Source organism: Motacilla alba, chromosome 22 (genome assembly GCF_015832195.1).
Source record: "Motacilla alba alba isolate MOTALB_02 chromosome 22, Motacilla_alba_V1.0_pri, whole genome shotgun sequence".
Lineage (NCBI taxonomy): Eukaryota > Metazoa > Chordata > Aves > Passeriformes > Motacillidae > Motacilla > Motacilla alba.
This window is the reverse complement of record NC_052037.1, coordinates 2,034,049-2,061,511: the sequence shown is the minus strand read 5'-3', so window position 1 is coordinate 2,061,511 and position 27,463 is coordinate 2,034,049. Positions and strand designations below refer to the sequence as shown.

Here is a 27,463-nt window from a genome sequence, read left to right as displayed (position 1 = left end):
TTCAGGAGCAAACCCCTCCCTTGGGGCTCTGGAACCAAGAAATCCCCGCAGATTTTATTGCTTCAAACCTTCAGACAAGAGGAGAACTCCAGTGCAAACACAGCAGCAAGCAGTGACCTCTGGGGGGGTCACCTCCCCGTTTGTGTCACCTCCCCGGGGGTGTCACCTCCTCATGGTGTCACCTCCCCATTTGTGTCACCTCCCCGGGGTGGCTCAGACGTTTAGGGGGCTGGGGAGCAGAGACTGGGGGCTCAGGGGGGCCTGGGCTGGTGTCACATCAGGGTTGGTGTCACCTCTGGCATGGGGATGGCATCACCTCAGTGCCAGTGTCACCCCAGGGCTGGTGTCACATCAGGGCTGGTGTCACCCCTGGCGTGGTGTCACCCTTGGGATACTGCCACCCTGGGGATGGCATCACCTCAGTGCCAATGTCACCCCAGGGATGGTGTCACCCTAAGGACGGTGTCACATCAGGGCTGGTGCCACCCCTAGGATGGTGTCACCCCTGGCATGGTGTCACCCTTGGGGTACTGCCACCATGGGGATGGCATCACCTCAGTGCCAGTGTCACCCCAGGGCTGGTGTCACATCAGGGCAGGTGTCACCCTGGGGATGGTGACACCCTGGAGATGGTGCCACCCGGGCAGGCCCCACTGCCCCGCTCACCCCTGGCTCTGCTCTCTCCTCAGCCCCGCGGGCGCTGCGGCAGCTCCGGGGCAGGGCCGGGCTCAGTCTCGGGAGGCAGCGATGCGATCCACCTGCAAAAGGGACAGGCAGCCCTAAAAACAACAGCTCCACCTGTGAAAGGGACAGGCAGCCCTAAAAACAACAGCTCCACCTGTGAAAGGGACAGGCAGCCCTAAAAACAACAGCTCCACCTGTAAAAGGGACAGGCAGCCCTAAAAACAACAGCTCCACCTGTAAAAGGGACAGGCAGCCCTAAAAACAGCAGCTCCACCTGCAACAGGGACAGGCAGCCCTAAAAACAACAGCTCCACCTGTGAAAATGACAGGCAGCCCTAAAAACAACAGCTCCACCTGCAAAAGGGACAGGCAGCCCTAAAAACAACAGCTCCACCTGTGAAAGGGACAGGCAGCCCTAAAAACAACAGCTCCACCTGTGAAAGGGACAGGCAGCCCTAAAAACAACAGCTCCACCTGTAAAAGGGACAGGCAGCCCTAAAAACAACAGCTCCACCTGTAAAAGGGACAGGCAGCCCTAAAAACAGCAGCTCCACCTGCAACAGGGACAGGCAGCCCTAAAAACAACAGCTCCACCTGTGAAAATGACAGGCAGCCCTAAAAACAACAGCTCCACCTGTGAAAATGACAGGCAGCCCTAAAAACAGCAGCTCCACCTGCAAAAGGGACAGGCAGCCCTAAAAACAGCAGCTCCACCTGCAAAAGGGACAGGCAGCCCTAAAAACAGCAGCTCCACCTGCAAAAGGGACAGGCAGCCCTAAAAACAGCAGCTCCACCTGCAACAGGGACAGGCAGCCCTAAAAACAACAGCTCCACCTGCAAAAGGGACAGGCAGCCCTAAAAACAACAGCTCCACCTACAAAAGGGACAGGCAGCCCTAAAAACAGCAGCTCCACCTGTGAAAGGGACAGGCAGCCCTAAAAACAACAGCTCCACCTGCAAAAGGGACAGGCAGCCCTAAAAACAGCAGCTCCACCTGTGAAAATGACAGGCAGCCCTAAAAACAACAGCTCCACCTGTGAAAATGACAGGCAGCCCTAAAAACAACAGCTCCACCTGCAAAAGGGACAGGCAGCCCTAAAAACAGCAGCTCCACCTGCAACAGGGACAGGCAGCCCTAAAAACAACAGCTCCACCTGCAACAGGGACAGGCAGCCCTAAAAACAGCAGCTCCACCTGCAGCAGGGACAGGCAGCCCTAAAAACAGCAGCTCCACCTGTGAAAGGGACAGGCAGCCCTAAAAACAACATCTGCTGCCTTTTCTGGGAATAAACTGGAGGAGCTGGGGCTGCCTTCCTGGAGATCCTGGAGGAAATGAACCAGTGAGGAAGGGGTGGAAATCCAGGGGTGGAAATTCAGGGGTGGAAATCCAGGGTGGAATTTCAGGGGTGGAAATCCAGGGGTGGAAATCCAGGGGTGGAATTGCAGGGTGGAATTTCAGGGGTGGTTCTGTCACCCTGGGATTCCCTGACAAAGGCACCCAGGTGTGTCTTAGCCCTGAGCCCCTGCCCTGACCTCACCCTCGGGGTCCAGCCCAGCCTCACCCCCCCAGGGCCCCTCCAGGAGCTGTGGAAGGTGGGTGACACTCACTGAGCACGGCCAGGGATGGGCTGTGCTGCCTCGGTGATCATTAAATAATAATTCAGTAAGAACTGAGGTACAGGAACAGCTCTGCCTTAGGGGATCTCACAGGCTTTCTTGTAGAGTGGGAAAACCCCAGTTAGGACAGGGCAGGTGAAATATGAGAAACGAAATGCTGAATCTCTGGCCTAGAACAGCCCTGCTGGGCAGGAGAGGGGCGAGTTAAGCCCTGAGGTTTTGTGCTGTGCCCACCCAGCCCTCAGCTCCCCCAGGGCTTCCCTCTGTCCTCAGTGGATTTAACTAAAGACCAGAAATTCCATTGGGTTAATGTAGGGCACTTGATTTTATTCAAAGGGTGAGATACAAAAAAAAAAAAGTAAGCAAAGAAACAGAACCCGAATGGTAATAAACACTACAGACAGAGTAAGACATCTCCTGCTACAGCACACGACGAGCACGGTACAGTCTGGTCCCCACAGCCCCAGCCAGCTGGATATGTACAGCACACAGAATCCACAGGGGACAAACGTGGCTTTGCCGCTCAAATGTCTATTTACAGAAACTGAATTGAAGGCAAGTAAGTTTTCTTTCCTTTCCTTCTTTTTTTTTTTCCTTTCAACCCAAATACTTCTTCTTCTTGCTGTCCTGGTGAAGAGGAGGGACTCCATGCTTTGAGGCAATTTGGTACATTCAGGTAGGCTCTAAAATCAGCCACAGCTAAACACTGAGCTGCTTCTCCAGCCCCTCCATCCACCACGGCCACCAGGCAGCTGCTGGTGGCACCAGGGACTGCTGGGGACAGCCAGGGAGGGGACAGGCCCCGTTCTGCACTGCCGTGGGGCTGAGGTGTGCCCTCACTCTGCAGCTCAGCCAGACCCCAGTGCCTGGGCTGGGCTCAGCCTGAGGGTTCTGCTCGTGCCACGGGGCTGGGACAGGCTCTGGGTGGTGTTTGGGCTCTCTCAGCACAGCAGGGTGAGCCTGGCCCAACACGGGGTGTCCAGGCAGCTTTTTGGGCAGCGGGGTGGCCCCAGCTGCCCCAGGAGATGCCCTGCCCAGCCCCAGGCACCGACGGGCTCTGCACAGAAAATCTGGGGGAAAAACTGCCCACAGCCCTTCTGCAGCAGAGCCAGGGTTTGGAAAAAGCACTTCTGGCTGCAGCAAATTCCACGTGCAGCTGAATTTGCACGAGCGAGGAATCTGCGTGAGAACTGCTGGGCAGAAGGGGGTGCTGAGCTTTCGGGAATTTGCCGAGGTTTTGGGAATTAAATTTGGGAATTAAAAGCCCCCAGGACCTCGGGGCTTCCCTCTGAGCCTGTGCAGGTGAGGAGCAGAGCTGCTCACACCAAAGTAAACCGTGACCACGGGGGCAGAGCAGGAGCTGCTGGGGCAGATGGCAGAGGCCTCCATCTGTATTTACCTGTGGCTCAGTTTTAGAGTCAGGGCTACTGAATTGTTCGAGACCTCAGCGAGGAAGGAGAGAATTTCACTGGCTCAGTAAGCAAAACATTCACCTGGGAGAGCAGAAGACTGACTGGCTGTTAATAAATACCACGAGACATCCTAAAAGTTTCCTAAAAGGGCAAGAGAAACGCCATCCGTTCACCGGAGCGCAACAGGGGCACAGAATGAGGTAAGGACAAGGCAGAGAGAGTCCTTTGTACATTCCCACTTCACACCGCACGGCAACAACAACGGCAACAACAACAGCGAGATGCTGAGGGGCTCCCTGCCACGCCCGGCAGGGAAATTCCTCCCGCGGGTGAGCTGCAGAGCATCCCCGGAGGCTGCGTTTGGCAGAGTTGGACACTCGGGCAGGAGGAGGGGGCTCTGCCTGTGCCCTGAGCCACTACAGGGACAGGGGCTGGTGTGGCACAGCACGCAGCCAGAGAGCTCAGCACGACCCCGCAGCTCCACGGGACACGTCTAACTCACGTCTTTGGTCCTCTTTGCACCAGGGTGTAACATCTGCACACCTTTCACCAGGGTGTAACATCTGCACAGCTTTCACCAAGGTGTAACAGCCTGCACACCTTTCACCAGGGTGTAACACCTGCACACAGCTTTCACCAAGGTGTAACACCTGCACCCAGCTTTCACCAGGGTGTACCAGCCTACACACACCTTTCACCAAGGTGTAACAGCCTGCACACAGCTTTCACCAGGGTGTAACAGCCTACACACACCTTTCACCAGGGTGTAACAGCCTGCACACAGCTTTCACCAGGGTGTAACAGCCTGCACACCTTTCACCAGGGTGTAACACCTGCAAATGTTTCACCAGGGCGTAACACCTGCACCCAGCTTTCACCAGGGTGTAGCACCTGCACCCAGCTCTCACCAGGGTGTAGCACCTGCACCCAGCTCTCACCAGGGTGTAACAGCCTACACATAGCTTTCACCAGGGTGTAGCACCTGCACTAACACACTTCCCTGAACCTGTCCCCAGGGCTTGTGCCCCCTGCTCTGTGCTAGGCTGGGAGACACGCTGGCTGCAGGGGGATAAAAAGGGCCTTTAATCATCCCCTGGTGGGGATTAGTAACTAATATTAATTAACAGCTGCTGTTCTGAGAGCAAAGCATGGGGGCACTGCACAGCCCTGGGGGGACCAGGGGCAGCCCAGGCTGGAGCCAGCCCTGCAGGGGCTCTGGAGCAAGCCGAGGAGGAGGAGGAGGAGGAGGAAGAGCATTGCACAAGCCTTGTTGTTGCCTCATTCTCCTCGTGGCCCGGGTGATGCTGAGGCCCAGCCGTGGCAGGGCAGTGCCTCCCAGGCAGCTCACAGGCACTAGCAGCACGGTGAGCCCACGTTAACAGCTGGGACAGGTCAGTAAACACAAGCACTGCGAGGCAGAAGCTTTTCCAGGCTCGCAGCATTTCATTCCAATCTCAGCGGCTCCCTCACTGAAGGGAAGGAGGCCCTGGGGGTTTGTACCAAGCAGAATTGCCACAGAGTCTTTGGGAATACCCCCGGGCCAGGGGAACTTGGCACTCCCCGTTTGCTAAAGCCATTTCTCAGGGCACCTGGAATATTCACCGGCACCATTTCACACCTTGTGGCAGTGCCTGTGGAAAGCAAATTCAAATCCCAGCAAGATGGGAGGAAATTCACCTTCCCACATTAGGAAATACATATTAACTGCCCTTTGGTGACTCTGAAAAAGCCAGGTTTTCAGTCCTGGAGGTGTCTTTTCTGTGTCCTTTTTGATTCTCTTCGAGCTTGTCACAGAAGTATTACCAAGGTAATTTCTTTAGGTGATTTCTTTATTACCCAGGTAATTCTGAAAGGTTATTTCTGTTGTGTTTAGGGAGCCTTTTTTATCCCCTTCAGGTGTGTCACAGAGCTGGGTCACCCAGGTGTGTCACACTCAGGTGTCTCACACCCAGGCGTGCTCTCAGTGCCCCTCAGTGCCAGGGGAAATCCTCAGCACAGGAAAAGCTCCTTTTGCTTTAACAGCCCCAAGCAGCAGCAGCAGCAGCAGCTCAGAGCCAGCCCTGGCCACCCCTGTGCCCCCAGCCCCTGCTGGGGTCCCCCTGGCCACCACAGCTAGGAGATTGTCACTTGCTCTGGATTTGGCACGGATAAAACCCCTCTGGAGCAGCATCACCTCCCTGGCACCTGCCCCGGGTGCCCAGGAGTGGGCAGGCTGTGCCAGCTCAGCTGAGCTCCCTCCTGCCCCTGCGGCAGGAATCCGCCCCAAGGCTTGCCTGCAGATTCCTCCACTGGTGGAATTCCTGCCCAGGTGTGCCCAGTGCCAGCTCTCGTTCCAGCTGTGTGTCCTGGTGTCCTGAGAGCACCACAGGGCACTGAGAATTCCTCCAGAGCTTTCCCATCAGTGACTGGGATGAGCCACGCTGGGGGAGGGACAATGACACCAGCTCAGAGTGACCCCTCGCCTAGAGGACTCAGCAACCTTTAAGGAAAACCATTTAACATCTTCCATGGAAGTCTATTGATCAAAAAAACCCAGAGCTATTGAAGTGGCGTGGAATCGACTGGACAATCACTAATGTAATGGAATCATGGTGATCTTGTACACAAACAACGATTTACCAAAATAAGATTTACCTAGGGGGCTTTAAAATCGAGTTATTTTGGTACCAAAAAAAAGTCTTTCATTTAATTCCCCTTTGCCCCTATGATTCAGATGATCTTTCACTCTACAGTTACGGACTTGGCCAGATTTCTTGGAAAATCAACCTGCAGAGAGGGAGGAGAAAGAACAGGCTGGTGAGTATTCACACACTTGCTTTGTTTGTTTGTGCAGAACTTTGTGACCTGTGGAATGTCTGCTCTGCCTTCCAACTGAAAACAATCCAACACATTCTCACGTTCATTTTCTGCCAATCAGTGCAGGAAAAAAAAAAAATCCACAACCCTGATTGTTCCAGCTCCTGGGTCAGAACTGAGCAGAGCTTTAGTCCAGCTTGCTCCAGTGCTCAGGTCACTGGCTGGGTTTGTGTGAACACCAAACTGCTCGCCAAACGCCCCCTGAGGGTTGCCACCTTCCCTTCAGCTCCCTAGCAGCCCTGCAGAGCCTGCCTGCTCCTAGCACGCATCCCAGCTCAGCCACTGCCCCTCCTCGAGCCCTTCACTGGCCACCACTGCCCTGCAGCAGCCCAAGCAGGGGCACAGAGAAGCCCCCAGGCTCTGCAGCAGCCCCCAGGATTGGCAGCAGCCCCCAGGATTGGCAGCAGTCCCCCAGGCTCACAGCAGCCCCCCAGGATTTGCAGCAGCCCCCGGGATTTGCAGCAGCCCCCCAGGATTTGCAGCAGTCCCCCAGGATTTGCAGCAGCCCCCCAGGCTCACAGCAGCCCCCCATGCTCACAGCAGCCCCCCATGCTCACAGCAGCCCCCAGGCTCACAGCAGCCCCCAGGCTCACAGCAGCCCCCCAGGTTCACGGCAGCCCCCCAGGCTCACGGCAGCCCCCCAGGCTCACAGCAGCCCCCCGAGCAGGCAGGGGCAGGGGAGCAGGGCTGTACTCACATCGTAGCCCCTGAGCACGGCCAGGTGGAAGGCCAGCAGCTGCAGGGGGATGACGCTCAGGATGCCCTGCAGGCAGTCCACCGAGTGGGGCACTTTGATCGTCCTTTTGTTGTTCTTGATGGTCTCGATGTCCTCCTTGTCACAAATCACCACGGGCCGGCCCTGCAACACAGGGGAGGGCTGAAGGGAGAGCATCTGGAAGGTTCTTCCCTGCCACTGGCAAAATCCGCTGCTTCATTTAGAACCAAACAGCTTCACACGCCCTGGGGGTTATTTAAGGGTTGAACAGACCCTGCCAGGCTCCTGCAATCCTGCAAGGACTGCTGTGAAATGCCCACAGTACCCAGGGAGCTCACAGGTGGGCAGTGACACCCAGGTGAGCAGGCTGGGGGGCTGTGAACTGCTTTCCTGTCAGAAGCAGCACCCCTGGAGCTCTGCAGACACCCAGGTGAGCAGGCTGGGGGGCTGTGCCTGACTCTGCTGTCAGAAGCAGCACCCCTGGAGCTCTGCAGACACCCAGGTGAGCAGTTCCTGTTAAAAGCAGCACCCCTGGAGCTCTGCACAGCCGGGTGAGCAGGCTGGGGGGCTGTGAACTGCTTTCCTGTCAGAAGCAGCACCCCTGGAGCTCTGCACACCCAGGTGAGCAGGCTGGGGGGCTGTGCCTGACTCTGCTGTCAGAAGCAGCACCCCTGGAGCTCTGCAGGCCTCCCCAGCCCTCACCTGCCGTGCAATGACCTGCTGCAGAGCGTTCTGGCACTTGGCATAGGTGTGGTCTCTCATGATGATCATGATCACAGGCATCAGCTTGTCCACCAGGGCCAGGGGGCCGTGCTTCAGCTCCCCAGCCAGGATCCCTTCCGAGTGCATGTAGGTGACTTCTTTGATTTTCTACAGGGGGAAAAGAACTCATTACACTTCGAGCACCTTGTCGTGGTTTTTAATCACCTCTGTGAATTCCTGCACTTTGTAAAACTCAGGAGTTCTGGCCCTCGAGGTAATTGCAATTACCTAAATTTTAAATTTGTAATTTTTGGTTCTGCAGTGTCTGAGCCATTTCTGCTCTGCGTGAGCCAATTCTGCAGTGTGTGAGCCAATTCTGCAGTGTGTGAGCCATTTCTGCTCTGCATGAGCCATTTCTGCTCTGTCTGAGCCATTTCTGCAGTGTCTGAGCCATTTCTGCTCTGTCTGAGCCATTTCTGCTCTGTCTGAGCCATTTCTGCAGTGTGTGAGCCATTTCTGCTCTGTGTGAGCCATTTCTGCTCTGTGTGAGCCATTTCTGCTCTGCGTGAGCCAATTCTGCAGTGTGTGAGCCATTTCTGCAGTGTCTGAGCCATTTCTGCTCTGTGTGAGCCAATTCTGCTCTGCGTGAGCCATTTCTGCAGTGTGTGAGCCAATTCTGCAGTGTGTGAGCCATTTCTGCAGTGTGTGAGCCATTTCTGCAGTGTCTGAGCCATTTCTGCTCTGTCTGAGCCATTTCTGCTCTGTGAGAGCCATCTTTAGGCACAGGACCTTACCAAGGCTCCCTCCAGACACGTGGCATAGTGGTAGCCTCGTCCCATGATGAGGACAGACTTCTGGTGGTACAGCTCCGTGGCCAGCTTCTGGATCTCGTCATCCATGCTCAGCACCTCTTTAATCAAGTCTGGAGGGGAGGCAAAGCCCAGCCTGAGCGAGCCCAGCTGGTGCCACAGCCCCCTGACCCCACAGCCAGCAGTGACCCCTGAAACCCCGGGCTCAGAGCCTGACTGGCCCAGCTGGGTGCCCCAGAGACACCTGAGGGAACGTGGCCACAAGGACTGGTGACAGCTCTGCCACCCTGCCTGCAAGGTCCAGCACTAAGCTCAGTCCCTCCCTGCAGATCCAGCCCTGCTGGGCTCTCCCTGCCCAGATCCAGCCTTGCTGAGCTCCTCCTGCCCAGATCCAGCCTTGCTGAGCTCTGCCTGCCCAGATCCAGCCTTGCTGAGCTCTGCCTGCCCAGATCCAGCCCAGCTGGGCTCCCCTTGCCCAAATCCAGCCCTGCTGAGCTCTGCCTGCCCAGACCCAGCCCTGCTGAGCTCCGCCTGCCCAGACCCAGCCTTGCTGAGCTCCCCCTGCCCAGATCCAGCCCTGCTGAGCTCCTCCTGCCCAGACCCAGCCCAGCTGGGCTCCCCCTGCCCCAGGTCCTACCTGGCAGCCCCTTCAGCCCCCTCATGATCTCCTTGCGCCGCTCCTGCATGGAGATCCTGTCGTCACACATCATCAGGGCAAACATCACCAGGGACACGAACTGGCTGGTGTAGGCCTGGCGGGACACACACAAGGTCACCAAGCAGGTGGCATCTCAGCCCAGCTGGGCTCTCCAAGTGGCTGCTCTGGCTCCCAGCCAGTTCTTATTTCCTACATGGAGCTTTGGTGGCTGCCCACATCGGCAGAGAAAAAATGGCCTTCTCCAAGCTGCCAGTGCTGGCCATGAAAACAGCAGGGACAAACAGCTCCTTCAAGAGTTTCTTGTAAGAGACTCATGAATTTTCCATGATCAAATTCCCCAGTGAACCATTCAACTCCAATGTGGTTTTTGGCTGAATTTATGTAACAGATTGACATCATCTCGCCTCTAAGTTTAACAGAACCAAAGCAGATTTCACCATGCAGATTTCACCAAATGAAAGCAGCAAAGCAACTTCTCTTATCCTGTATCCCACCCAGCCAGAACAATCCTGTTATCTGCACACAAGCAGTGGAACTCTGTAAAAGAGCATTCCCCCATTTGTTAAAAGGATAGTTTTAATATCCCATTTCCTTTGGTAAAGCACAGCCAGCAAGGGAGCAAAGTTTCCATTATCTTATATAAAAAAATTAATTAAAAAAAATTAAAATTAAATAAATTAAAATAAATAAATAAAAATAAATAAATTAAAATAAATAAATTAAAATAAATTAAAATATAAAATAAATTAAAATATAAAATAAATTAAAATATAAAATAGAATAAAAATTAAAAAGAAAAAGAAAAAGAAAATCAAGTAAAAATAAAAATAAAATAAAACAAATTAAAATAAAATAAAAATAAATAAAAATTTAAAAATTAAATAGAATAAGAAATAAAATAAAATAAAAAATAAAATAAAAAACAGTGTAAAAAATAAAGTAAAATAAAAATAAAAATGAATAAATTTTTTAAAGAAAATAAAATAATAAAATAAAAATAAGATTAAAAATAAAATAAAAATCAAATTTTAAAATTTAAAAAGTAAAACAAAAATAATAAAATAAAAATAAAATAAAATAAAGTAAAAATAAAATAAAATAAATCAATCCAAAAGGAAGCAGCGGGCCGCGGCGGGGCTGACCTTGGTGCTGGCCACGCCGATCTCGGGGCCCGCGTTGATGTGCACGCCGCAGTCGGTCTCGCGGGAGATGGAGCTGCCCACGGTGTTGGTGATGCCCACGGTCAGGGCTCCCCTCTCCTTGCAGTACCTCAGGCACATCAGCGTGTCTGCAGTCTCCCCTGGGGCACGGGGGACACGGGGGGACACAGGGATGGGTGCTCAGTGCTGCTGCCACTGCTCCTGGGAAATGAATGCCCAAAGACCCCAAACGCAGCCCCAGGGTGGGTGGTCCCTGCACAAAGGAGGTGGCAGCAGCCCCCAACACCCAGTGTGAGCCCTGAGCACAGGGCAGTGCCACCCAGCACACACAGAGCCCACCTGCAGCTTTTGGTTAACACAAGGCAGCTTTGGGGCTGTCCCTTTAACAAAAATCAACTTCATTCGCTCTCCTGGTTAATAAAAATCCATCTGGGCCAGGCTCCTGTAGCGCCCCGGGTGGATCCACTGAATAAATCCCTGCTTTATTCCGTAGCTCTGCTCCAGGTCAGCCTCGCCAGGGCACCAACACCACCCCACAGAGTCCCCAGACTGAGCCCTGCTGCCTCCCCCAGCGTGGGGCAGGGAGGGGAGCCCAAAGTACCTGACTGGCTGAGGAAGAAGCAGACATCATCCCTGAACACGGGCGTGTTCCTGTCCAGGAAGTCACTGGCCAGCTCCACCATGACAGGTAACTCAGTCAGCTCCTCCAGCACCTGGCGGGTCTGGCACGGGAGGGGCAGGGAGGCAGGGGTTACCTCATGTTCATAAAAGCCAAGTGTTTACACAAAAAAAGCTTTCTAGCTGCCACACGCGCTGGAAAATATGACTGTTAAAACCCCGGGTGGCAATTAGTGCTGGATTACACTTTAATTACTCATACTGCCCACACTCAAGTCACCACCAACCCCTGTGAGACCACCACCAACTTTATTCCTTTTCCTGGTTAATAAAAATTCACCTGGGCAGGGGGGTATGGGGGAAATCACATTGCCTGTGAGGCCAGCTCCTCCCTCAAATGGAGATTTCTCTAAGGAAGCCCCACTGGTTATATAACCCTCCACATGAATTATGTAATTCATGCTGGGTGTCCTGTGTGTGTCCCAGCCTGGAGAACCCAAACCCCCAGCTAAACCCAGGCCCAGCTGGAGCCCACCTGGCCCCTGGCAGCCCCTGCCTGGCTGCAGCCTTTGCATTCTGCCAGCTGTCTTTTTTAACACAGCAGCTTTTCTTTCACAGAAACCACTTCCCTAAGCTCAGCCTCCTCAGCTTTCATTTCCTGCTGCTGTGAACTGAGCCTGGTGTTTGCAGCCTTCACAGGGGTCCTCCTTCATTCCCCTGCTTACTCCTAACCTGATTAGGGTTAAGAATCAATCCCTAACCTGAAATCAATCCTTAATCTGCTTGGCACACTCCAGGGAGAGCTCAGAGCCTCCTCCAGGGCCTGAAGGGCTCCAAGAGAGCTGGAAGGGGACGTGGGACAAGGGATGGAGTGGCAGGACACAGGGGCATGGCTTTAAACTGAGAGAGGACAGACTTAGATGAGATTATTAGGGCAAAACTCTTCCCTGGATGGGTGCTGAGGCCCTGGCAGAGGTGCCCAGAGCAGCTGTGGTGCCCCTGGATCCCAAGGCCAGGCTGGACGGGGCTTGGAGCAGCCTGGGACAGTGGCTGGTGTCCCTGCCATGGCAGAGGTGGCACTGGGTGGGCTCTAAGGTCCCTGCAGCCCACCCCACCCCCTGATTGTGGCACTGGGCCAGCACTCACTGCCATTCCTGCGTGGTAGCTCGTGCCACAGGCGATGAGGATCAAGCGCCGACACCTCTGGATCTCCTTGATGTGATCCTTCAGCCCGCCCAGGTTCACTGTGGGCAAGAGCAGGGAGCCCAGTCAGGGTGAGCAGAGCCAAACCAGGGTGAGCAGAGCCCAGTCAGGGCGAGCAGAGCCCAGTCAGGGTGAGCAGAGCCCAGTCAGGGCAGGCAGAGCCCAGTCAGGGTGAGCAGAGCCCAGTCAGGGCAGGCAGAGCCCAGTCAGGGCAGGCAGAGCCCAGTCAGGGCGAGCAGAGCCCAAATCAGGGTGAGCAGAGCCCAAATCAGGGTGAGCAGAGCCAAACCAGGCTGAGCAGAGCCCAGCCAGGGCAGGCAGAGCCCAGTCAGGGTGGCCAGGGAGGAGGAGCTCCCAAAATCACTGGTGCTAGCAGCTTGTCACCATCTCCATCACCCACTGTGCAAAAAACCATCACAAGTGGGAGCTTGCCAGGAGCACGTGGAGTTCTGGAGGCACCGTGACACACATTTCATCTCACCCCAGCAAGGTTTCCACCCCCTCCCTCCCCTGCAGCCACCGTGAGCGACTGCTGGACCCTGGCAGAGGGAGGCTCGAGCTCAATTACCTGTGTAGTCATCAAAGTTGACCCTTCCTCTCATGGTATTAACAACAGATTCTGGCTGCTCAAATATTTCCTTCTGCATGAATGAGCTGAAGTTACCTGTGAAGAAAGATAGAAAACAAATTAGAACATTTTACCTCCTTTAACCTAAATTTAAAACTACCTCCTGCTAATTGCCATTTTTCCTGTGTATGTAGAGAAAAGCTTGGATTATTAAACTGATTTTCTGCCAGAACACCAGCTCATGATGAGAGCCTGACTCGAGTTTCTGGAAGGTGACAGTGAAGGTCAGATCCAGACTGGCAACTTTGTGAGGGATCAGTCTTGGTTAAAAACCAGCTGGCTCCAAGCAGGAGGCAAAATCCTCAGCCCCACAACTCTCCTCATAAGTTATCAACATCTAGAGGGGAAGTCCCATAACATCTAAGAACTTTTTTCCTCTGATGAGGATGACCCAGCACCTGACCAGGCTGAGGCACCTCTGGAGATGCTCCAGGCTCCTGTCCCCGCTCGGGGCAGGGCGGCACGGGGTGGCTGCAGCCCCCGGCAGGCAGGCAGGGCTCTCACCCTTCATGATCTGCTGCAGCTCCATCTGCAGGGTCTGCACGGCCCGGCCCGGGTGGTCGCCGGCCGTGCGCTTGACGCGGTGGATGGACAGACGGCCGTCCACCACGGCCGCCACGTCGTCGTCCTCCAGGAAGATCACGCGGTTGGTGTGCTCGATGACAGCGCTGCGGGGACACGGGCACGTCACAGCCTGCTCTGGGCACTGCAGCCCTCCCAGCACCCCCAGAGGCGAGCAATTCCTCCTCCGTTACACCCCGAAAAGTGCATTTCTGCCGTGGCAATGTGCACACAATTTCCTTTATTCACTAAGGAACCCCAGCCTGCCCCTCTCCGGTTCCACAGGCCTTCAAACGGGGTATTTCTGCACACACCAGAGGGGCTGGAAAACCCTACCTGGCATCAGAAGCAAAGTAATATTCCACAGCTTTCTCCTCCACGGGGAAGAGGCAGGTGGTGCTGTCCACTCGGGACAGGTTGCAGCTCCCCTTCTTGTCCTTCCCTAGGAGACAGGAGGCTCAGGGGCTGCCCAGGTGACAGCCTGGGCACAGGTGACACCCAGCAGAGCCCCCAAAGCACGGTACCAACATGAAGCACTATTTTCATGCCTGCAGGTGGGCACAGCAGAAGGAACAGCAGCACTTGTGCCCATCCTCGGCTGGCCTGAAAGAGTTTTATTGCTTTTAATTAATTATGCAAGTGTGCCACTAGTGCAGTCTGAAGTTTGGAGGAAAGTATCAGGAGAAAATCCAAATTAAAGTCTTGTGTGGCTCCACTGGCAGAGAATTCAAGGTGCTTTATAGGCAGCCACATTTCCCCATTAAACCTGCCCTGTTGATCATTTTAAGTTTCTGCCTTGCTCCTCTCTGGTGAGCCCCCAGAAACGGAGCAGCACTGCTCTTTCCTCACCTGTTACTCCCAGCACTGGGGAAATTCTCTCAGAGCTGCCACCTGAGTGCCCACCCAGCTCCCCTGAGCACCGCAGGTGGAACCCAAACCTATTTCTGTGTGCTGAGCTCACTGCCAGACCCAGCTCAGGAAATCCAGGATGAGGAGCTCGGCCTTGTTCCCGCTCTACCAAACACAACCTCCTCATCCTGATCAGGAAATCACAGCTGTGCTCTTGCCAGGGAGGCATCGGGGTGCAGGGGGACACAGGACTGAGAGCCAGTCCTAAAAGGGATCCCTTCACCAGGGATTCTTTCTGGAGCACTCTGGAAATTCCCAGCACTGCCTCCTCCTAGTGGTGAAGCTCATCAGGGATGCAGATGAGGCACCCAACACCTACTGCTCAGCACCAGCCTCCAGCAAAATGATTTGCCAGTCACTGCGCAGGGCTGGGGAGGGAGGGGGTGGATTAATCAGCTTATCTCCCAAAATGGGGCTACTGCTGAAGAACAGGAACACTGAAGTTACTCCACTGTGTGTTCATTGCACAACCCCGATGCTGTTTCACCTGCTGGACACTGATCTGATTCAGTGGTGCAAGCAGAGCTCGTGGGGCCCTGGCTTCCACTTGTGCAGATGAAAATGTGAAGGAAAAATACTGCTTTCATGTTGATACTCAGTGAGAAAGAACCACTCAGGCAGCGATTCAGAGCCTCCAGGTTCAGTTATCAAGTCAGTAAACGAGGAGAACAGTGCCTTGGTTGTTGAGCTGAGACAGGACAGGCTGATTTGGTGTTGAGAAGGGACAGAGCAGAGCTGCCAGTGGCCACTCCCCACCAGAAGCACCCAGACCTGATCAGAACATGCAAATTTGGGTCTCAAAATAGAGCATTTCCCTGCATTGGCTTCATTATGTGGCATTGCTTTCCTGCACGACAGCTTCTGCAGATGCAAGCACGTCCCCCCCCTCACAGGAAGGGGCTCTCCTGCCTCAGATGTGAGCTGGATCATCCCCCCGTGTGATGGGCTGGCCTGTAAAGCACTGCAGGACAGTCACAGGTGGATCCTCTGATCGATGAGCAGGGGAAGGAAGGCCCAGCTCAGTGCAGCTCACACTCCCACATGGTCAGGGGGAGGACAGGGCTCTGACACCCCAAACTCCAGAGGGAATTTTGGGCAATGCTTGCGTTAGGATTGGCAGCAGCCTCCTGCTTTAGTGGGGGACATTTTTAAGGTAATTCACTGTTTCCTTCTGCAGCCAGAGCTGCAGGGACACTCAGCACAAGCTGCACCATCATCAGTTTTTGCACATATGCTGAGCATTACCTCCCAATATTTGAAATGGGATGGGTGAATTTTCCCGTGTGCTGCTCGTGGTGTTTCTGATCAAGAAGGAATTTTGGTTTTCCCACGTTTCACTACACTACATGGAAAGCAACAGCCACATATGAAAAAGACAATGCATCTTGGTCCCATTTATGATTCCTTTCCTAAGGAGCTGGAGGATTTGTCTGAAATTTCAAGTGTTAGCTTTTCTCTGGTGGGCACCTTCCTCCATTTTTATGGATATTCCATCAAAAGAATGATCCATAGATTGTACAGCTGGAAGTGCAATTGGGAAAAAAACAAACAAAAACAAACCAAATTTGAGATATTCAACAAAAAACCACGGTGTTACACAAATACATTACTGTTACTGCTAATCCCCCAGGCAAAAGGCAAAGCTGCTGGCTCTGGCTCTTGCAGCAGGACAGGAGAGTTCCTGGGATCCCTGCTCTGCTCAGAACACAAGCCCAGCTCCCAGGCGCTGAGCAGGCTCAGACCCCTCTGACAGCAGTGAATTACACAGTGATTCCCAGCACTTTCCATTTTCAAGGGACTCTGTGGTGGTGTGAGAGCAGGAGGGACAGACAACACGACCAGACACTGTCCCATGAGGGGTGACAGCTCCCACAAATGACATGGGGGGGCAGGGGCAAGGGCTGTGGCAGTGCCCAGGGACAGGCAAGGGCTGTGCCAGTCCAAGCCCCAGCCTGCAAAGCTCTCTCCCCTTTGCTCCTGAAAAGCACCAGGCTCCCAGATGCCACGGTGCCACACCAGGACAGAGTCCAGCTGAGCTGCAGGGTTTCGTTTACTACACTGAGCTGTCCCAACACCCCTGCAGTGTCCCAGGCCAGGCTGGACAGGGCTTGGTGCTCCCTGGGACAGGTGAAGGTGTCCCTGCCGTGGCAGGGGGGGTTGGAACAAGATGGGCTGTAAGGTCTCTCCCAGTCCCAACCATTCCATGGCTTTATTTTTCTATACCAAGATGTACAGAAAACTGCAGTAACTGGACATTGGAGCCGTGGTTACACCACCAGGGACCCCCTGAGGTATGAGGTGGGTAGAGCATGCGGTTAAAATCTCGCTTTTAAAAAAACCTCTCTAACAATGGTTTCAATTCCAATTTCCAGCTGAAATCTGCATTTCAGAGCACACAGCTGGGCGTGCCCTGGAGCCCCAGGGTTAGGGCTGGGGTTAGGATTTAGGGTCAGGGGTAGGGTTGGGCCCCAGGGTTGGAGCTGTCCCCGCTCACCTGTGCGGTACAAGATGGGGATGTGGGTTAGGGTTGGGGTTTAGGGTTAGGGCTGGGGTTAGGATTAGGGTTTAGGGTTATGTTTGGGATCAGGGCTGGGGTTTAGGGTCAGGTTTGGGGCTGCCACGCTCACCTGTGCGGTACAGGATGGGGATGTGGTCTGTGGATTAGGGTTATGGGTATGGTCAGGGTTGGGGTTTAGGATCAGGGTTGTGGTTTAGGGTCAGGGCTGGGGTTTAGGGTCAGGGCTGGGGCTGCCACGCTCACCTGTGCGGTACAGGATGGGGATGTGGTCTGTGGATTAGGGTTATGGGTATGGTCAGGGTTGGGGTTTAGGGTCAGGGTTGGGGTTTAGGGTCAGGGCTGGGGCTGCCACGCTCACCTGTGCGGTACAGGATGGGGATGTGGTCTGTGGACAGCTTGTGCTCGCTGCGCACGCCGATGAGCAGGGGGCTGCCTCGCCTGCGGGGACACAGGGACAGCTCAGCCCTGGGGACACCCCCACGCCCCAGCCAGGCCCCCCTTCTGCCCCCCTCAGCTGCACCGGGGCACAGCCAGAGCCCCCCCGAGCAGACACTGAAACCATGGCGGGGTGAAGAACACGAGGATGGGAGGAACCTGAATCAGGGCTGGAGAAACTTCCCAGAGTCACTGCACCCCTGAGCCAGGGACTGCCCCTCACTGCACACACCCACACCCAGCTTCTGGCACTGGAGCTCAAGCCCAGCTGATGCTGGTGTTGAAAAGTGGGACAGGAAACCTGAACACGAGGCTGGCCCAAATTCCAGGCCAAGTGGAATTGTCCAAGAGCTGCCACAGGGGCAAGCACAAAGGAAAAGGTAAAACCATCTCCTTTCAGATCATACCCAGAGGATACCAGAGCAAAGCTGCTCCAGACCAGGTGTGGTACAGCTGGTCACTAAGACATTCCCAAAATATTTCTGGGAGCTTTCTGTTATGACAGATGGCAAACAAGAGAAAGGAAATTAAAAACAACAACCACCCTCTCCCCAGCATACACGGTGTGATGAGAACGATCTCCACTCTGTCTTCTCACTTGGGGTACAAAAGCAAGTGCCAGGCAGGGGGCAAGAATGTTCCTTCCCATGGCAACACTCACCTGGTACCGACTGCCTGCCCAGGGTAATGAACGCTCTTGAACACAAGGGCAAAGGCACCTTCCTGCAACGACAGAAACGAACTGTTCATCCCCTCAGCTGAGGCCCGGCTCTGTTTCAGTGCTCCCAGCACAGAAACTGCTCCCGTGTCTCTGTGGACACAGAAGAGACACCAAAGAGGTTTCACAGGTGTTTCCAGAACTGCCTGCAGCTCCAGCCCCCCATCCTGGAAGGATGTCCCTCCCCTGAGCCTGGCAGTGCATCCCCAACCACTGAAGGAGCCCCCTGAACCCCCAGAGAGACTCCCCTGGCTACCCAAGGGGCTCCTGCTTTACTCAGCGTGCAGTGGGGGGACCTGCAGGGGCAAAGATCTGCCAAGAGCAGCACCCAAACTGAGGGTGTTTGCTCAGCTCAGGTGGCACAACCCGCCAGCAACAGCTCCTGGCAGGAAACCCAGGGAAAACCCTGAGAGCTGAGAGCTGTGGGTGAGAGGGGGACTGCTCCTGGCTGGGTCCTGCTCCTGCACACAAGCAGCACTGGAGGCAGAGCAGCTCCCAGCAGGGGTCAGCAGCAATCCCTGGACTGCTGGAGCCCTGGGAAGGACTGGGAGCAGCACAGACTCTCCCAGGATTGCTGGAGCTCTGGGAAGGACTGGGAGCAGCTCTGGGAAGGACTGGGAGCAGCACAGACTCTCCCTCCCCACTGCCACCACCCCAGCCAGGGGCTGGCAGCCTCCAGAGCTGCAGAGATGCCCAAGAGCTGAGCCATCTCCCAGATGAACACCAACAAACACCCCAGAAATCCAAACACAGCCCTGAGCTGAGCAGCCAGAGGCAGGAGAGGCAAAGCCCTGCCCTGGCTCGTGCCTGGAGCACCGTGCAGCAGCCCCGGGGTGCAGGGGGTGTCCCCGGGGGTGTTCCTGGGGGTGTTTTGGGGGCGCGTGCCCCCCGTGCCCGTGCCCAGCTGCCCCCCTGCGTGCCCCCAGCGTTACCAGCTGCTGGATGACCCTCTCCACCAGCGTGGAGAAGCTGATGTCGTCGCTGTCGCGGTTGTCGTACATGTACTTGACCAGCTTGACGATGCTCTCCGTGTCCGTCTCCGACTCGAAGTCGTAGCCCTTGCTCTCCTGCAGGGACAGCCCCTGTGGCTCACCAGCCCTCTGCCTCCCCTCCTTCCCTTGCTTTGCTTTTACTGCTCCCTGTCCTCCACCTTGCCTTTAATTTCTTCTTCCCTCTTTTACTCATGCTTTTCCTTTTCTCTGCTCCCGCCTTCCTCCCTCACCTTTCCTTTTCCTTCCCTTTTCCTTCCCACCTCTCCTTTCCTTTCCTTTTTCCTTTCCTTTTCCTTTCCACCTCTCCTTTCCTTTTTCCTTTCCTTTCCTTCCCACCTCTCCTTTCCTTTCCCTTTTCCTTCCCACCTCTCCTTTCCTTTCCTTTCACCCTTCCATACTGCAGCTGTTCTCACTCTTTCCCCCCTCTCTTTTTTCCCATCCTTCCCTCTGCTTTTCCTCTTCCTTTTCCGCCTTTTTTCCCCTTTTTTCCCCCTCTCACGCTTTCCTTCCATCTTCCCTGCCTTTAAAATCACAAGCATATGAGGAGAGGGGGAGAGGGCAGTGAGAGGGAAGGAGTGAGTGTGAGGGTGTGAGGGGCACAGGGAGGGGTTTGAGAGGGAAAGTCTCAGTGGGGAAGGAGTGAGGATGAGGAGGGAGTGGAAGCTGTGGGGGGTGAGCAGGGTGGTGAGAGTGAATGGCAGGATATGAGTGGGAGTGAGGTAGGGAGGGAATGGGGGGTAAATGTGGGCTCAGAGCAGGAGAGTGTCAGTGCAAAAATGTGAGTGGGGGAACACGAATGGAGCTGGGAGGTGATGGGAGTGGGGAAACCCCTGTGAGAGAGGGGTGAGGAGTGAGTGGAGAGGTGGGGAATGGAAATGGGGGAGTGAGAGTGAGACTACAACAGGGGGAGTGAGTGGGGCAGGGTGTGAGAGCAGTGGGGAGTGGGAAAGGAGTGGGGGTCTCACCCCCAGGGGTCACTCACCAGGAATTTCTGCAGGTCCTTGTAGTTGGTGATGATGCCGTTGTGGATGACGATGAACTCTGGGGACAGAGGAAAAGCCCTGCTCAGCCCCAGCAGGGCAGCAGCTCTCCTGGCACAGGGAGGGCCAGCAGCAGCTCCCCCAGGGCCCCAGGAGAGCCAGCAGCCCCCCCAGGACCCCAGGAGGGGCTCCGGAGGGTCCCAGGAGGGCAAGCAGCTCCCCCAGAACCCCAGGAGGAGCTGCGGAGGATCCCACAGCCCCAGGAGGAGCAGCAGAGGATCCCAGGAGGGCCAGCAGCCCCCCAGGCCCCCAGGAGGGGCTGCAGAGGATCCCAGAGCCCCAGGAGGGGCTGCAGAGGATCCCAGAGCCCCAGGAGGGGCTGCAGAGGATCCAAGGAGGGCCAGCAGCTCCCCCAGGACCCCAGGAGGGGCTGCAGAGGATCCCAGGGCTCAAGGAGGAGCTGCAGCTCTCCCAGAGCCCCAGGAGGGGCTGCAGAGGATCCCAGGAGGGGCTGCAGAGGACCCCAGGAGGCCCAGCAGCCCCCCCAGGCCCCCAGGAGGGGCTGCAGATTCCCCAGGCCCCCAGGAGGGGCTGCAGAGGATCCCAGGGCTCCAGGAGGGGCTGTGGAGGATCCCAGAGCCCCAGGAGGGGCTGCAGAGGACCCCAGGAGGCCCAGCAGCCCCCCCAGGCCCCCAGGAGGGGCTGCAGAGGATCCCAGGGCTCAAGGAGGAGCAGCAGAGGACCCAGGGCCCCAGGAGGAGCTGTGGAGGATCCCAGGAGGGCCATCAGCTCCCCCAGGCCCCCAGGAGGGGCTGCAGAGCCCCCAGAGCCCCAGGAGGGCCATCAGCTCCCCCAGGCCCCCAGGAGGGCCAGCAGCCCCCCAGAGCCCCAGGAGGGGCTGCAGAGCCCCCAGGCCCCCAGGAGGGCCATCAGCTCCCCCAGGCCCCCGGGAGGGGCTGCGGAGCCCCGGGAGGCACTGACCGTTGTTCTTGTCCGAGCGCTGCGGGTGGCTGTTGACAGGTTTGGGCTCGCCGTGCGTGGCCCAGCGCGTGTGGGCGATGCCCAGGTGCACGTCGAACTCGATGTCCAGGTCCATGTCCTGTTGCTCTGCGGCACAAAGTTCCAGTCCTGAGGGGCTGTCCTCGCCCTGGGAGCGTCACCGGGCCTCGGGGGACACAGGACAGCAGCGCTGGCAGGGCCAGCAAATCCCACAGGACACGGAATCCAGGCTGGAAAAGACCTTTAGGATCATCCAGGGGCAGCCAAAACCTCGAGGGGTTTGAGGGCAGAGGCACACGGAAAACAGCCCTGCATTCCCCACTGCCAAAACAAAAAGCAGCCTCTGAGGGAGAAGCCAAGCCTGGCTGCTCCTTGCCATGCTGCCACCTGCACACCCCAGGGTTATCCAGGCATCCCTAAGCCCTGTCTCTCCAAAGCCCACCATGAGCACGAATATTTCTTTGGGAAATAATATTTCTTTGGGAAAAAATATTTCTTTGGGAAAAAATACTCCTCTGACTCCACAAGTGTTTCCACAATCTCTTTAAAACTGTGTATAATGGCATTTTCTTGAGCACACAAACCTCCCTTCAGGAATCCTCTGTCCATCTCCTGTTTCTGTACCACACACCCCGCAGCATCTGGGATTTCTGGCTCCTGGTTTACACTGAGCCACCTCCCTCTGGGACACTCAGCACCCTGTGCCTCAGCGGAACACAAGGATGGGTTAAAAAGAGTGGGATTTCACCAACACAGCAGCTTCTGGAGGAGAAGCTGAGATCCTGACTGCTCTGGAAAGATCCCCCCGCCCTCAGACAGCCTCTATTCCCCTCCCAAGAACTTTGTGCCTCTTTGCACTGAGCTCAGATTTAATGAATTAAGGTTTAAATACAGGGCAGAAGGAGGCAGAAAGAGACTCCCACAGATTTCTCCTTCTGCCCAAGCTCTAGGTCTTGATAATTATCTCCTGCTAATTCCTCTATCCCCAGCTCAAGGAGCTTTCTGGTTGTTTGGTTTGGAGTTTCTCCTGTCTGTTTCCCTCGATGTATTTCAGGTCTATTTCACTTTAGTGGGCTGCAAATCATTTGGAAAAACCAGGATTTCTCTGTAACTCCCCAGCAACAAGCACAGGGTCAGCAGGCTCTTCACAGCTCATCCCTGGGCGTTTCCAGCTCTGGAAATTCTTATTTGTGGGTAAACCAGGGGAAAATCGAAACACAAAGGAGGCAAAGGAGGCAGGGAGATACTCACTGTGAACCTCTTCATCCAGAGCCTTCACTTTCCCCGTCTGCTTGATAATGTGGATTTTGCCAGCATTGGCCTCCCAGTCCTTGTCATTGCCTCCGTCCAGTCCCACACCTGAACCCCACCGTGGGACACGGAGAAAGAGGGTCAAGGGCAGAAGTTGTTACAGAATTTTCTGTCAACAAATTCTGCCCTTCCTGACTCTTCCTGAGCCCTCTCTCCAAGAGCTGGCCTGCCACACAAAGGCAAGAATCCCCTCGGTTTTCCCTTTGTCACCTTGTCAGTACTTTTAAAGCCTTTGGGAAACAAAACAAAACAAGGCAAAACAAAAACAACAACAACAAAAAAAAACCAAAAAACCCCCCCCCCAAAAAAACCCCAAAAAACCCAAAAAAACAAAAAACAAAAAACAAAAAAAAAAAAAAAAAACAAAAAAAAAAAACAAACCCAATAACAAAAAAAACAAAAAAAAACAAAAAAAAAAAAAAAACCAAACCAGAACCATCAAGAAGGCTTACAGAAATCTGTACATTGAAGTTAACCCACACCTCTGACCACAGGCACATCCAGCTTGTGTTGCAGCTTTCTTCAGCAGCAGAAGGGGGCAGAAACCACTCACAGCACCCCAGGAAAAGCCCCCCAGGAAGCCCCAAGGCCCAGCAGGGCTCAGAGGTACCTGCAGAGTCATAGCCCCGGTACTCCAGGCGCTGCAGCCCCTTGATGAGGGTCTCCAGGATCTCCCTCCTCGTCCGGGGCACATGGTAGTTCAGGTAAGCAAAGATGCCTGTGTGGGGAGAGGAGAACCACTGCAACACATTTCACAAAGGAGAGGGCAAGTAAGACAGGGATGTTTGAAATTCACCTGGGAGAAAACAGGAAAAAAATGAAATAAAAATAGAATATGCTTAAATGGTGCATAATCAAAGTAAGAAGTGAGACCATAAGGCTCCTGTAAACTTCCTAAATGCATGACTTAGTAATCTGCAGGCCAATATCCAATATTTGAAGGCTTATCACGATGAACTATGTGTAAACAAACTTCATTTATTGGTAATATTTACAAATGTGTTTTATTTTCCCCTTTCCAAACATCCTGTAATGATGTAATACTTCACAGCTGAGGGAAGTTTGAATCCCCACATAGCAAACAGCATTTTCTCTGTCTCTGAACTACTGGATCATTCACATCTGAGCAACCACACCTTGTAACCACTTCCAATTTTAAGTACAGTTCCCAAATGCACCTCCCAGCCCAGAAAAGGCCTTTGCCACACCCCAGAGCCACAGCGCCCTGTCCAAGCCTTGCTCTCCCCCTCCCTGAGCTGATTTTCAAATCAACCAAGACACGAAAAGCCACCAAGTGTGCTGAGCTTTGCCAGGAGCCCTCCCAGCAGCGACGATTTCTCCCTCGGAGTGACAGCTCTTTGAAATCTCTCCGTGGAAATGGGGATTTGGGTGGAACCCCAAGGAGCTGTGCACCACCAGCCTGCCCGCCAGGTGCTGCAGATGCACAAGCACAGAGCAGAACGTTCCCCAGACCTGAGTTTAGGGTCCCCAGCAGAGCCAAAGAGGAGTTTTGGTCTCGTGCACATTCAGATGCCCTTCCAGGCACAGCTGCCCTCTGTAACACTGCAGGGAACCAGGATCTCCAGTGACACTCACATGTAATCACCGTGCCCTGACCAGCCCCGAGCTGGCATTGCTGGAGGTGAAACACACCTGACACAAAAACCAGCCCTGGCAACTTCCTTCTCCTCCAGCTCTCTTCCTTCTCCTCCAGTGAATTCCCAGCTGCAAGAGGAGGGAGAGCAGCAAGGTGTGCAGGAGACCCCAGCTGGCAGAAAACACAATTCCCTGTCTGGAGCACACTGACAAACTCAGGGCTCAACCTCCAGGAGATCCCAGCTGGCAGAAAACACAATTCCCTGTCTGGAACACACTCACAAACTCGGGGCTCAACCCCCAGGATTTCCCAGCTGGCAGAAAACACAATTCCCTGTCTGGAACACACTCAAGCACAAACCCTAGGCCTTCTTAACACCAGCTACGTAAAGAATTCCCTATAAAGAGTTGGTCGTTTTACCAGAACATTTCCAACAAATGGGCATTATTGATTTCTACAGCTGACAGTCACAATACTTTTTCTGAGAAGTTTATTTTCCTCATGAACTTTTTTGGAGCTCAGGTTCCTTAATTTCATGGCACGTCCAATGCATCACCCCTTCCAGGTAAATAACTGAGATACCTGAAGGAACTGCCTCTTGCAATCCTTTCCCTACAAAAGCAGAAAAGCCTTCAGGCTGGGTTTACTTCCAAATTCCTTTTCCTATTACTGTTAACTCATTTCCATAGACCTTGTTATCAGTACATCCACCTGGCAATTCCAAGGAATCCTCTATCCCAGCACTGCTGCCCAGCCCTGCTGGAGGTGCCAGTCCCTGTGTCCCAGAAGATCCCTTTTTCTGCCCAGTCTGAGCAGCACAAGGTCAGGCCAAGCTCGCTGTCACTGTCCCTGTCATGTCTGGGAGCTGCACAGGGGAGAGCTGACACTCAATTCATCACCTCCAGGCTGGGAAAAAAGCAAAACCAGGAAAACATCCACCCAGTGGGGATCCACATTTGTCCACTGGACACTTCTCTCGCTGCCCACGCAGCTGAAAAGGGCAGGATTCCTCCTGCCCAGGGTAAACAACCAGAGCAGCACTTCCAGGACACCCTGGGCCACAGCCCCACGCTCCTCTGCAAGGCAGACACCAGGCACAGCCAGGGCTGCGTGTCCCACTGACGCACATGCAGCCCCAGGACTAGAAACTCAAGTCTTTCCTAAGCCCATCTTTATCTTCAGGAGTCACTAGCAAAGCAAGAGCTGAACTCTGCCATCCCAGACCTGAACTCTGCCATCCTAGACCCCAATTCTGCCACCCCAGACCCCAATTCTGCCATCCCAGACCTGAACTGTACAACCCCAGACTCGAGTTCTGCCACCCCAGACCCCAAACTCTGCCACCCCGGACCCCAATTCTGCCACCCCAGACCCCAATTCTGCCACCCCGGACCCCAACCTCTGCCACCTCTTTTGCTCATTAAACCCAGCCCTGGCAGATGACAGGGTTACTGATTTACAGAAGTCTCTGGAAAAACCAGTTTGCTGAACTGTCTCACAGTTCAGCCACTGAACCACTCGAGCAAAGCACACCCAACACACCTGGCCAGGTGCTCCTGCTGCAGGTGTGTGACACACAACCAAGGACAAAGCCTGTTTCCCACTGGCACTGCTAGAAACAAACCCCAGCACATCCGAGCAGTGCTCACAGCAGGCTCCAGGCACTGCCCTCGGAGGCTCCTTTCCTTTACCTGTCCAGCAGCACCAGCCCATCGGATTTTTAAGGTGACAAACCTGAACATCAGGGTGATGTGCCTTTGTAATTCCAGTCTGGAAGCTGGAATCCCTTCAGTGCCACAGCCTGAGGTATCTGAGAATTCAGGTAACAACAGCAGCGTTGTCACATTAATCTCTTTTAAAACTCACCTTAACCTTTCTGTGTGAACTGGATAAAACTCTGGAGGTGGCTGGGCAGGATAAAGCCAGGTTTGTCCACCCCCAGCCACAATTCCACGACAGAAATGTTGTGTTTGAGGCCCTGCAGCTGCCACAGCCAGGGAAATCAGAGCCTGCTCCAGACAAACCAGCAGCTCTCTCACTCCAGGATACACCCCAGAGCAACCCTCAGCAACAGAAACAATAATCCCCAGTGCTTTTCTCACTCTCCCCGTAAAATGTTTCAATACCCAAGAAGAACTTCACTTGCATCAAAAAGGGGGGAAACACGTTACATCCCGAGCACAGCCGAGGAACTGCCTGGTGTTTTCACAGTAGAAAAGACAAAGAGCAGAATGTTAATATTGCACGTTTCAAAGGCTGGACCTCAAATACGGCAAGCACGAGGCACCAAAACCACCCTTATTCCTGCACCAAGCTATTTATATTAATAATTATCCTTTCTATTCTTAGCTTTGCTCCGCTTTGTACTCCCAACACGAATTAACACGGTGTTAAATGTGAGCTGAGGTATGAGCCTCTGACTGATTCTCCACAGCTTGACAGCTCGAAGGCAACGCCGGTTCCATCCCACAAAAACAATGAGAGAAATGGCAACTTGCACATTAAGTGCAAAACCCACAGTCTCGCTGAGAGCACAGCTTTGCACACAAAAATACAGGAGAAAAAAAAAAAAAAAAAAGGAGGTAGTGTGGAAAGAAAATAGGAAAATCCAAGAGATTGATGTTTCGTAAATTTCCATGGAAAACCAGGAAGAGAACGGGATGGGAAAAGGATAAATGACATTCCTGTGTGTGAAGGATGGGGAGGGTGGCTGCATTGCCATGGGAAGCGGAGGGGAAGGAGAGGAGAACCAGAACCAGAACCAGAACCGGCCCCGGCCTGAGCTCGGGGCACGGTCCGGCCCAGCCGGGCCAGGCCGGACCCACGGCCCCCCGGTCCCACACCGAGCCAGCCCGGTCCGACCTGCGGATAACAAATTACCGGAGCAGCAACGCCTAAAAACCACCGGCCCCGAGTGGGAGCGGCGCCTCGGCCAGCGGCAGAGCCGCGGCTGGACCGGAGCGCCCCTTCCCACCGGCCCGGCCCTGCCCTGCCCGCCGGGATCCCCCGGGCCCGGTGTCCCCAGCCAGCCCCGGCGGCACCGGCCCTTTGTCCGGCAGTCGGCCCTTCGGCCGGCAGCCCGGTGCGAGCGGCGCTCGGGATAACGGGGCCGGGCCGCCCCAGCCACCGCCGTGCCCTCCGGCGCCGCCCGGCCGCGGCCTCCCAGCGCCCGCCCGGGCGGCTCCTGCACCGGCCCCGGCCCCGCCGTGCCCCCGGGCCGCTGCTCACCGCACATGGTGCGTCCCGGTCCGCAGCCGCGCCGTCTGTGCCACCGGGGCCGCGCCCCTCGCGCCAGGCCCGGCGCAGGCCCCGGCCCGCCCCGGCCGCCATTGGCCGCGCTCCGCCGCCCCGCCCGCCCGCCCCGGGACGTGGCAGCCGCTG

General features: G+C 54.9%; 1 protein-coding gene across 4 annotated transcripts; it reads right to left on the bottom strand.

Moving 5' to 3' along the window:
- On the bottom strand, positions 1 to 27,463 carry GFPT1 (glutamine--fructose-6-phosphate transaminase 1). Of its 4 annotated transcripts, none has more exons than XM_038160267.1 (20): positions 27,311 to 27,463; positions 23,096 to 23,203; positions 22,426 to 22,533; positions 21,157 to 21,282; positions 20,178 to 20,236; positions 19,136 to 19,270; positions 18,147 to 18,208; positions 17,409 to 17,488; positions 16,000 to 16,053; positions 13,960 to 14,065; positions 13,567 to 13,730; positions 13,003 to 13,098; positions 12,378 to 12,475; positions 11,215 to 11,335; positions 10,596 to 10,753; positions 9,433 to 9,547; positions 8,781 to 8,908; positions 7,987 to 8,154; positions 7,267 to 7,428; positions 1 to 758 (listed from the first exon to the last, which is right to left on the bottom strand). In XM_038160267.1, the coding sequence occupies exons 1-20, from the start codon at positions 27,315 to 27,317 to the stop codon at positions 729 to 731; spliced, it is 2,085 nt and encodes a 694-aa protein (XP_038016195.1). In that variant the 5' UTR covers positions 27,318 to 27,463; the 3' UTR covers positions 1 to 728. The 4 variants fall into 4 exon arrangements, with proteins under 4 accessions (XP_038016195.1, XP_038016197.1, XP_038016194.1 ...); XM_038160266.1 differs by lacking the exon at positions 1 to 758 and adding an exon at positions 6,208 to 6,479; XM_038160269.1 differs by lacking the exon at positions 16,000 to 16,053 and having other exon boundaries at positions 613 to 758.

Excerpts from the sequence above, each read along its gene's own strand:
- GFPT1 (XM_038160266.1), bottom strand. Across the intron at positions 19,271-20,177 it reads AGGACCTGCAGAAATTCCTG|GAGAGCAAGGGCTACGACTT; the intron begins GTGAGTGACCCC and ends CTGTCCCTGCAG. Across the intron at positions 10,754-11,214 it reads CTTCTTCCTCAGCCAGTCAG|GGGAGACTGCAGACACGCTG; the intron begins GTACTTTGGGCT and ends CCCGTGCCCCAG.